This window comes from Apus apus, chromosome Z, assembly GCF_020740795.1.
Source record: "Apus apus isolate bApuApu2 chromosome Z, bApuApu2.pri.cur, whole genome shotgun sequence".
In the NCBI taxonomy this organism is placed as follows: domain Eukaryota; kingdom Metazoa; phylum Chordata; class Aves; order Apodiformes; family Apodidae; genus Apus; species Apus apus.
Window position 1 is genome coordinate 61,164,497 of NC_067312.1, and position 11,930 is coordinate 61,176,426.

At 37.8% G+C, this 11,930-nt stretch overlaps 1 protein-coding gene across 4 annotated transcripts in view; it reads left to right on the top strand.

Annotated features, from left to right (window-relative positions):
* Window positions 1-11,080, top strand: part of TNFAIP8 (TNF alpha induced protein 8) — a 70,838-nt gene extending 59,758 nt beyond the window's left edge. For 3 of the 4 annotated variants that reach the window (XM_051641944.1, XM_051641941.1, XM_051641945.1), the window contains exon 2: window positions 9,206-11,080. In XM_051641944.1, the coding sequence (XP_051497904.1) occupies window positions 9,206-9,771 (566 nt within the window). In that variant the 3' untranslated portion in view covers window positions 9,772-11,080. Of the gene's footprint in view, window positions 1-6,464; window positions 6,659-9,205 lie in introns of those variants that run through there. The other variant, XM_051641942.1, reaches the window with a different exon arrangement.
* The last annotated feature ends 850 nt before the right edge of the window (window positions 11,081-11,930 follow it).

Consider the following 11,930-nt stretch of genomic DNA (forward strand, 5'->3'; position numbering starts at 1 on the left):
CATCTATGTGCAGCTGTATGTTTCATGCTAGAAAACTTATCCTTCTTGCTGTAAAACAGGGAAACAGGTAGGTAAAAATAAAAAACTGCAGATGAGATTAAAGGTGTCAGTAGTGTCCCAGGCCTAAAGAACAACCAGTACAATATGCTAAGTAAAATTCTTAGGTGGCATATTTTCTTGTGTTTTATAATCTGCATTTCAATGTTGATATTGAAAGCATGCTAACCAGACACCTAATATTTGAGTGCCCTGGGAATCACTACAGTTTGTGGGTTTTTTTTTTTCTGTATTTGGCCTGTAGGTGTAATAATCTTCAGTGCCTCAGAACTTTCTTTAGAAAGCAGAAGACAGAAATCCATGTTTGCCGGGAGTGGGTGGGGAGGGGTGGTGGGAGGTGTTATTTAGTTTCTTGGTGTAACCAACCCACTCTTGGTGGAAGACACAAGAGTAATACATTTAAACGATCTGCAAGCTAGCAGTCCATCTTCCTTGAACTTTACACTGAAAGAGAAACACCAAGGGACTCCTGTTTTGTCTGCAAGAAACAGACAGGGTGGTGTACAGATCAACACTGAGAAGAGAGAACCAAAACTAGAAATACAGGAAAAACTTATTAACTAATTTCAAAGCCATTGTAAGATCACTCACAAACCTGCCATTTAAACTCTCCAACGCTTCTGGTGTGGCTTTCCTTACATGCTCTTCAAAATACATGCCCTTTGCATTTTGAGAGCCAGGTTGCTTCCTTGTCCTTGTACTTGAGTTCCCCAGTCCTGTCATGCCATATTGCCATCTTGTCTCGACCTTCCAGTTCAGTGTCTTTTTTGCCACATGTATCTTAAACTTCCTGTTAAACACTCCCCACCCCTATGTTAAATGTAAGTCTCTTGAATGGATTCAAAGCTCCCCAAGGCTGCTGGTCTTGCTCTCTTCCTTCTGCATTAAAGCTAGAAGCTCTTCTGTTATACTCTATTTTCTGTGCCTACAGCTCAGTTCTTTTCATGAGAAGACATTCCTTTTACCAGTATTGTTGTATGAGCAATTAAATACTTCTTTTTAAACTTTTAACTTTTGGCAAAACATTCAGTTTTAATGGCCAGATTATTTTATTGGAAGTCCACTTGGGCTAGGGGGCTTGGCACTGCTGCCTTGTGGCAGTTTGGTACATGTTTCTAAGAATGGAGAGAAAAATGCAGTACCTGCATTGTGTTTGCTTGATTGGAAGTAATGACCTAAGATACATTTTATTTCTTATGAAAAGATTTGTGCAGTATTAGTGTTGAGTGTGGATGGACACCTGGTAGATACAGAGGAACTTGATGTAGCCCTGAAATGGCCAGCAGCTGAAGTCCACAGGCTGCATATTTAATACTGTGGCACCTGTTTTTTGCATTCCAGCAAGGATAACAAATGGTGGCAAAGGAGTAACCAAATTAAGTTCATGACCCCACTGTCATGTTCTCTGCTTAATGTCCCAACATATTTCAAAATATACTTCTCTAACAGCAATCATCAGAAGTTAACCTGATTTTTTTTTTTTCTTATTAAAGCTTCAGTGTTAATTGAAATACATGTAGAGGCTCTAGGAAAAAGGGCTTTTAAGAATATTTTTTGAGTTTCTAAATCAGCTTCAGTGGATGTAGCATGTGATGCAGAGGGTGACTGTGGGAAGCACAGGCATGTAAAACCAGAATAACTTGTTGGCACAGGCTGCTCTCATGGGACTGCAAAACTGCACATACATTCTTGTTGGAAATAGCATCTTTCCTTGCCACACTACCCAGCCTTAACTTCCAGGTACTTTTTTTGGCAATTCTCACCTCTTGGTCAAAAAGTATTGTGTTTCCTTAATTTTCATGGCTTATTTTTGCAGCTAGAAGGTGGGTCATCTTTTGCTGTCAGTCAAATTTTGGATATTTTAATACACTAAGGCTAGAATGAAATGAAAAAATCAGGAAGCGTATAACAGTATCGTATGTTTTGCAAACCTCTTGACAACGACTTTTTCAGCACTTTGTTGAGTAAAAAAAATGTCTTCCTAATGTTTTGCTAGCTTTTCTTTTATCTTTCCTATGTTTTTGCTGCTCAATGTATGCAAACTTTCAGTGTGAGTATGGAGATTAGACATACTGGATATTTGGAAAAATGCTTGATTAGACAGATTTATTTTTTTTTTCCAAATTTACTTGAACAATAGTTGCTTCAGAGTCACTTGCAGCCCCAGAGCTGACTTCCAAATCCAGTAAGCCTGCTTATGCAATATTTGCCATGCATTAGGCTTAGCTTCAGATTGGGTATTTTTGCTTTTTAAAATCTCCCAGTGTGAATTTTAAAATTAGTACACATTGCTTGACCAGTTAACATTCTCAATAGTATGCTGAGTTGGTAAAGATCATGGCGAGTGAGAATTTAGAGTAAGAATTATTTTTATGCATTTAAAATTTTGAAATTGTTTTCTAGTTCAAATTTATATTCGTATATAAAATTCCCTTTTTAAAAACAAGGTGCCAGATAAAATATTTGCTCTCCAAATAAGCACCTTATATATCTGAACCAAGAAAGCAGAGACATACATGAAAGATAGAAGTTCTGTATAGGGCTGTTGTTTTCTATTTTTTTTCCTCCTGCACTTAGCTGTTTACTCTCTGGATTTTACATTGCCTGATAGTGCTTGCCCAAGCGATCTGCCCTGTTGTAGTCCTTTCCTCAATAAACTGTTGCTGCCCTGGTCTCTTCTCACCCCTGCCAGCAGCCAGTTTAGAAGCTGCTGCCCCAGTGTCTGAGGTTGAAGAGTGAAAGTTGTCAGAGCGCTGTCTGGTCTTGTGTGGTTGGTACAACTTTCATCAGCTTTTGAAAAGCCAAGAAGTGAACATACACTTGCAAATGCAGGGATTGACCAATATGCTGAAGTGGTCATTTGGGGACTGCTGCATTTTTTTTGAGTGATTTCTACATTGCAAGAACCTTATCTGTGCTTTTAACAAGTTTCAATTTGACACACCTGTCACCATTTGACTCAGGTTCGGCAACAATGCTCTCGATCCCCTCCCCTCCCACCTGGGTAGCGAAGGAGAGAGAGAAAAAGAGAAAGACTTGGCTGGATTGAAAACTAAACTACACAGCTTTAATTAAACACCAATGATAAAAGAAAATATATACAATTGTATACAGATTTGTTCAGGGATGTGCAAAAGCCTCTTGCCTCCCCTCACTCCCGCAGCATCTCCTGAGCTGCGAATAGTCCCGAAAAATCCCGGAGCTGCTGGAGAAAGCACAGAGTGATGTGGGTCAGGAGAGCTCGAGCCTGGGGGTCGATGGGGATGGATGGACGGAGTCCTCCCTGGGCTCTGGCCATGGATGGAAGAGAAGGGAAGAAGCAGCAGGAAGGAAGTTGTCTTCTGTGATCTCTGACCTTCCTCTGAGCTTATGTAGATATATGGAATGGAGTATCTCTGGCCAATTTTGCTGTCTGTCTAACTCAGCCTCCTACAGGGGGGTCATAGAGCTCCCCGTAGTGTCTGAGCCTGCACAGTAAAAATGTGACCTCGAAGAGTCAGCAGTTAGAAAAACATTCCACTGTTATCAGTCTTAGGTGAAACACTCTGCTACTAGTTAAAAGAAAGCTTACTGAAGGGGAAAAAAAAAAAATCAGTAAAAGGAAAATTGTCTTCATCCTGGCTCAAACCAGGACAACACCTTCCACCCAAGAAACTCTGAAGCACTTAGATAGGAATCGAAACACTGACTCTTCTGTTTAAAAAAAAAATAAAAATTTAACCAACACCAAAAAATGTCCTTTGAAACCATGACTCATGCACTCAGGTGGTTATTAAGAAGAAGCTATAAATCATGGTGCCAGCTAAAAAAATCAGCTTACCTTATTAATATCTGAAGGATTCATAGTTTGTGTCCTACCACTCATTTTTTAATCTTATCATCACATAATAAGTACAATTGTGAAAACTGTTACAGCCCTGGCAACAGGTTTATGACTCTATTTCTGCCTATTCTGTACTTCAGGACTTGTTCTTTCACTGATGCTAGCTCTTCCAGTTTTTCACCACTGGAGCTTTACCTTACTGAAGTCATGTGTTTATACATGAAATCATGTATTTATACACCTCAGTGTACTTATGTACATATATAAAAAACCATATATATTTATGTTTTTCATGCTTCTGGTCTTTGTCATTCCTGAAAACAAGGGTAGCCCTTTAAAGACCCAGAAAGCAGAAGGCACAAGTAAAAATTCAATAATCTTTTTATCCCTTGATATCTGGGTGATCTCATGATTTTGGAGATGCATGACTCATGGTCACATACACTGGGAGAGTGTAGCGCTGTCAATCCCTTTTAATTTCTAGATGCCTCCCTCTAGGGAAACGATGCTCTCTGACTGCAGATTTCTGACTGAACTGCGATCTGTACAGTGTGTGCAGGCTTTTAGCCCTGGCTCTCACCCGCAGTCTTTAGAGAAGCAAACACACTTGTCCACGCAGGATGCCTGGCACAAAATCGGTTGCTGCATTTCTCAAAGCCAAGTGGTACAGTGCCTTAAATGCTGTCTGAAGTGCTCAGTCAGTGCTGTCTCTTTCTCCTAATCACATGTAAGTGTTCTTTGTGCCTTGCCCAAACCCCTGTCATTTTCAGACCTTCTGCTTACCAGGTACTAGTGCAGCACATGGCATGCCAGTCATTAAAATAAGAACTGCATCTCATGCAACAGCTTTGTTATTAATGGCTTCACAGTCACATTTTCTCTACTGCTGGAACCGTTGTATCAGCACTCTGAGTATGTATGCTAGAAACACAACTCTTGTCAGAAAGCTCAACTGTTGACTTGCCTGTTGAACTTAGCATGGTTCACTGGAAGTTTTTACTGGTCCTCCTTTATTAAAGCAAGCTTAAAAATACTCAGTGACTCAAGTATTCATTGTCAATGTACACGAGATTGAATACACTCAACTGCAAGTGATGTTGAATCTGCCACTGACTGTTACCTTATGGAAAAAACATTCTGCCTCGATTTAAGGCAGTGAAGTAATCTGAGTCACCTTCTCCCTCCTCCCCCGCCCCCGCAAAGTGCATCTCTTTTAAAATTTTAAATATAATTGAGACATAGATTCTTTGGTAATAGTTATTTGCCACAGTACTAGATAGTACTTGCTTGTATAGAGATGTAGTAGTGTCCATGTCAGGGAAAAGCATCACAGCTGTAAGTAGTAGCTTTGTTGTGCTTTTATACAAGTCTTCTAAGAGGTTATTAACCCAGCACTCTAAATTTTCACTGAAAGTTTATGCTTCTACCACTGTTTTAAGGAAAACATGTAACAAAGTATATTGGGGAAAACACATCTGAAATGCTACGTGTCCAATATTTTCTGACTCAACACACAAAATGCTAATGTTACACACATGTACTGTGGGTTGTGAAAATGAAGAAGTTTATTAATTAATAAGCTCTGAACTTTAACAGGAGGCAGTCTTGTTTGCTCCTGTAAATCACAGACTAGAAGACTTTGCAGATGTTCCTGTTATCCCTAAGATCCTATGAATTTTAAAGTACTGGATGCAGGATTTTCTCTGAGAGCGTTTCCCCTTGGACTGGCCTCCTCTGCTGAGTGGCAACTCTACTGATTATAATCATGTTTGTTTTTATAGCTTTTACAGAAATTGACATCCCATTGATTTCAAGGGGTTATTTTTTAGTATACCCTTTTGAAAAGTCAAGTGTAAAACTGCACAAAAATTAAATAGGTACTGTAAAGAGTAATCATGAGGGAAAACTATCTGTGAGATGCTTAAAGTGATTTGGATTACCTACCCAATTTCTGGGTTTGCTGCAGGCCACCAGTGAAATGGCACTATTTCAGTTTTGAAGTGCAAAGATGGAACCTGCCAATACAGTAATTGTGGTCAGAGTTTTATAAACCCTGGCCAGCTTCTGTAATCCCTTTAAAAATGTGACTATATACATTCAAACCTAAGAAAGTCACAGTGCTTTAAGCAGTTGTCTCAGTGTGGAGTTACAGTCTTATTTTTGGGTGTCCACATCTGAAATTGTAGCCAGAGGTTTGAAGGGGTGCTCAGCTCTTCCTCACACTGGGACGGGGGGCTGGTGATGCATGCAGCTGGCAGCTGCTGCCGCCACCAACAAGCACCCTGTGAATCAGGCACCTCCGATTAACACCCTACCTGCATTTGCAGATACCTGGTTAACGTTTTAACCCGTTCTTGACACATCCCCTGCCTGTTCACGTCACAGGACCTTTCTCCTCCCTCCCTTTCTGCTGGTCGTTCCGTTGCAAGTTGGCGCTAACGGCTGTCGGTGTTGTGCTGCTTGCTCAGCAGTGCAATTTCCTTTCAGCTCTTTTCAAGGAAGTGAAACCACTGCAACGTATTTTTGTGTTCTGATGAGCCAAAGCAAAATGAAGCCCTAGAGGCAGGAGAGAAAGGTGGCTGAGAAGAGCTGCAGCTATGGTGATGGGGAAAAACCCATCTTCACTCAGTGATAGCTCCTGACAGCTTTCGAAAGTGCATGATAAAGTGTGCGCTGGGTTTAGCAGAACAAATAAGCCTCAGGCCAGTCTTCACCTTGGATATTTTGCCTCTTTTTCTGCTGTCAGCATTAACAATTGCAAGTCCACTTGATGAATGAGTAAGTAATAATTTCAGTGTTTTTAAGGAAGCATGTATGTTCTGTCTGAAGGAGCTCAGTGATCTTGCTGCTTAATTCAGTTTTATTTAAACAGTTGTCTGTGAAATACATTTTAAGTCTTTCTGCCATCAGGAATGAGGAGAATGTCTTACTATAAAATACAAACAGTTTGCAAGTTCCTTTTTGGATTGACTGAAATACTGAAGTATGAAATTTATGTACTTAGCAGTTAAGTTAGAACACATGTAATAACACAGGGAAAATGAAGCTGATTTCTGGTGTGTTGCAAAGTAGGTAGAAACTAGGCCATTCTCGGTAGTCCCAAAAGCAGGACAGTTTTTAGATAAGTGCTATTTAAGAGTTTAACAACTCTTGTAAGTGAGCAATTCCTGTTTTGCTTAGCAATGGTATTTACACATTGAGCTTCACTTTGTCAAATGTTTAAAAAAACCTGCATACGGTAAGGATTTTTTTTTTTTTCTGAAAAAACCTATATTTTTATAAAGCTGCCATGTTTTCAGTTTCTTTAAATTGATGGTTTGCAGATTGTTATGTTAAACTGTTAGAACCATGTTTGAGTGGAGGCAGGTTGTATGGATTTCTGTTCAGTTACAGTGAAGCATTCTCATAAGAATACTTACAGCATCCTGGGAATGAACATTTTAAAGTAAGTCTATGTTGTATTGGGAGCTTCTCTGCAAGGAAGATACTTTGACACAGCAACTGCCATTAGTACAAATATCTATGTATCTTTATGGAGTGTCAGAAAGAAGACGTGAGTAAATTGGAAGGCTTTAATAAATAGAAGCTGTGAAAAACAATCAATATTCATGTTTTGGAAGAAAATAACTATAATTTATTTGTAGATGTTTGTAAAGCATTGGCTGCTAACTTCTAGTATTTGACCACCCTTTGAAATACTTCGATTAGTTTTGTTTGAATAGTAACAGTTGCAGTTTTGTATTTAAAAACACAAAAAGTGAATAAAATACTTTGAGTTCACGGTGCCTGCTTAGCATCTTTAACATCTTCCTCTCTATCTTTGTGGTTTAGAAACATGTCTGTCTTGTGATCTTGAGTGCTCTGCCCAAGATAGTTAACAATAGGTTCTTTGATTTTGAAAGTACATAGTAAAGATTTTTTAAAATGTACTTAAACACTTCATGCTTGAAAACAAAATACAGGTATGCACTGGAGGACTAGGAAACAAACTTGCTGGGAAGTTTCCAAGACTACAAAAAAGGAGCTTGTTACTAAGTTTCTCAAAAGTACTGCTGAACTAAAACCACAAATTTGTGTCTCCCATGTCCTGAAGGACAACTTCCTTCTATTTGCTGGAACGTTAGAGGCACCCTGTGTTAGAACACTCTCAGTTGCCCAAATACAAACAGTTAAGAGGAAACGTTTTGCAAATTCAGGGGAGTTACTGTTTGGCATTTGTAGAGTTTATGTTTTCATTAAAAGAAAAAAGAACAAAAACCTTCCATATGTGAAATAAATGCAAACAGATGAGGCTTTCCTTCAGACTGTCTGAGACTCCAGGAAAGCTTCAGCATAAAGGCAGCCATCTCCAAGACCATTCAACCTGGAAATACGAATTCACATGTACCTTGGTGAAGAAGGTTCTGCAAAGGGAGTATGCTGTAAATAATTTTCAATAGCAACAGTACATGAGCTCTAACATTTCACAAAACAAGTTTCTGAAAGAAAATGGGGGTCTTTTAAGTATTTGAGGAAATGACAAACCAGCCATAGGGCATGTTGGTGCAAGCAAGGATAGTTTTGGAGGGAATTCTAGGATCTATGTTATCGGTAACAAAAGGTTTTATTTATAATGTTATGCTAGCAAATGCTAGCATATCAATCCCTAGACTGTTCATTTTTTGCTATTTCTGCATCAAGTGTAGGATGTAGAACTATTTCCTTCTGAAAATTAGTTTCTTCAGGTTGCATCCAAGGAATCTCTGTATTGTTTGCTGACAAAGGATTTTTCTGGTTGAATTACTCATATACATATATGTATAGAAATCAATATATAAAATGTATATATAAAATATAATAGATGTGTGGCATCTGAATTCACTAATCACATAAAATGCTAAGCAGAAAAAAGTTTCACAATAGTCAGTTCACTGGATTGATATGTCTAATTGAGTAAGAGTGGTCATTGTCATGATATTTCATTACAAATACGTAAATCAGATCAGACTTGAAACTCATCTGATGAAATAGGGGAGGTTTATTGCCTCAGTTTGAAATCCCATCTATCCGTATATAGAGAGATACTTTAAACCATTTTTGAGCAAGTTCTGTCGCATTTTATGTGTTCTCAAAAGTAAAGCAGTCTGAAAGAATGTATACCTAAAGACAAGAGAGTTTTAGGGATTTAAAAGATGGGGTATATACCTGAGTTTGTTTTATTTTTGTGGCAGTTAGTAGGACTAGTATGAATGGAAAGACATGGAAATATTCCTCAATTTACTGTACATAGTATTTCTGTTACGAAATATTGACTACATTTTTTTTTTTCTTTCCCCCCTCCCCCAGTGGCCACAGATGTCTTCAACTCCAAAAGTCTGGCTATTCAGGCCCAGAAGAAGATCCTTGGAAAAATGGTGTCCAAATCAATAGCAACTACTTTGATCGATGATACAAGCAGTGATGTTTTAGATGAGCTCTACAGAGTGACAAAGGAATATACACAAAATAAAAAGGAAGCAGAGAAAATAATAAAAAACCTCATTAAAATAGTCCTCAAATTGGCAATTCTCTACAGGAACAACCAATTTAATCAGGATGAAATAGCATTGATGGAGAAGTTCAAGAAGAAGGTTCATCAGCTGGCTAAGACCGTGGTCAGTTTCCATCAAGTGGATTATACCTTTGACAGGAATTTTTTGTCCAAACTGTTAAATGATTGTAGAGAGCTTCTTCATGAAATCATTCAGCGTCACCTAACTGCAAAGTCACATGGACGTGTCAACAATGTGTTTGATCACTTCTCTGATTGTGAATTTTTGGCTGCCTTGTATAATCCCTTTGGACCTTATAAACTCCATTTGCAGAAACTTTGTGATGGTGTCAACAAAATGCTAGATGAGGGGAACATATAAGTACTTGTATTAAAGTTGACTGCCTATGCATTATTTGTAGATGGAACACTGTTGATTTATGAAGGAATAAGGGAGCATGCAAAAAGTTGTTTTGTTTGTTTGGATTTTTTGTTTGTTTGTTTGTTTTACATTATGACAAATATTTCCAAAATATCTTTATTAAATTGATTCCTTATTATGAGCTATCTGTTGCTATTCACACTCCATCTGGAAGAAAGACTGCACATGACTTTTTTTACTGTGCTTTGCCTTCAGAAACAGCTGGATAAAGATGATAGAACAGTCCAAGTAGAGTTAGAGTCTTGCAAGATAGATACACAAAACAAAACAATATGCTGTTAGACAATCCACATATTTAATAGATTTACAGAAGTATTTCTAAACGATCAGAGTTCAGTAATATTGGTAACAGAATATGATGGTGATGGTACACTGTAGAATTTCCTTCACTTACTTGTAAAATACATATATTTGATTCATTTATAGTATTTTATGCTCTCTGCACAGATTACAGCTTCCTAGTGTTGCCCTTATGAAGCATTCAGTTTTAAATAATACTCGTGATGCTGTCACATAGAGTCTTAACAGGCTTGTCCATCTCCAGCTCAGTGGTGAAAACTTCCTGTCTGCAAGGCTACCAACTATAGATCCTTATAGACCCGCACAGATGCTTGCTTCCTTTGATTATATGGGGATTATTTGAGGAATAAGCTACAGTAAAATAGCCTGACTGGGGAAGAGTATTCCCTAGAAAACACGGTACATATTTTTAACTTTGCATATGATGAGGTAAAACATAGTGACTTATGTGTGCAATTCCATAAGATATTTAGAATCCTGCTAATAGGTCACAATTCTTTTTGAAAAAGTGTGAGTCAGTATATTTTATACTCTAGGCTGATGTGTATGATGATGTGAATTCAGAAAGTCTGATCATCTGCTATTAAATTCCAAGCCAGTTTGCTTTGTGTAGAATGAAATAAGTTTTATCATTGCGTTATATACTATTTAACTAATGGAAAAAATGGAATATTGAATAAATTCTTTTCTTCCTTTCTCCCCTCCCACCTTTCATCCTTCTTTTTCTTCCTCATCTTCTTTCTGCCTTATTCTCTGGGGATAAAAAAATGTGACTTTTGAGACACTGTAATGTACTTAAAAGTATGAAATTAATACATTTCAAATGCCTGAAGACTTTTTGTTAGGAAGCATATAAAGAATTTGCTGTTTATTTAATTGCCATTTTTTTGCTGTTTGCTGTGTCCTTTTGTTTTAATGAGTAAACCAAAGAATATTTGCACTTTGAACTTTCCATGCCTATTTTTTTCCCCATCGTGCATTTTAAATTAAAAGAACAAACTTGGCTTGTGCCGGCAATGAAAGCATCACAGCCTCTGACATACGGCTTCAGCATTACTAGTGATATTTTTAACAGAGAAAATACACTTTCATTCATGTTCCTTTGGTCACTATGCTCTGAATAAGTCCAGAAAGGTGCCAGAGAAATGTGTGTTCGAAATGTAAACTATAAGCCACTAGTATCCAGCAGAAAGAGAAGATTCCTGTGCTATTAGGCTGGAACAACTGGGAACTGATGTAAAGATAGTATGCCAGAACTTGAAAAGAAATAGATTATTAGGTTGATATCTGAAGCAACGTCTTTTAAGATCCCATCCCATGTTTTACTTAAACAGAAAATACATTGTACTTTTTTCAACCAGAAGTCATGCATCAGAATGCAGTATCATGAAGAAAATCCCACACATTGACAGTATAGTTTCTCATGTATTTGCTCCACCTATTTCTTTTCCCACCTAGAAAGAGAAAGCTGTTTTCTTTCCCACTTATTTGCTCTGAGATGTAAATAAAAAGGAACATTACTTGTAGAAAGTGAAACAGTTTTCTTTACAAATCCTATTTTTAAGTCATGTTCTGATTCTCCAAAACAGCATAGTTTAAAATGAATGGTAACTGTTCCTGAAAGGGGAGGATAGGACAGTACCTTCTTTAGAACTAGACGTAATATATGCATGTATGTGTAAACTACAAAAGATTTTCTTTAGCCATGACCCAGATTATTTTGACTACTCAAATTGGTATTTTCTCTGGGACAAAAATTGCTTAAATGGGCTTTGAACATTGTTAAGGAACATCTACTT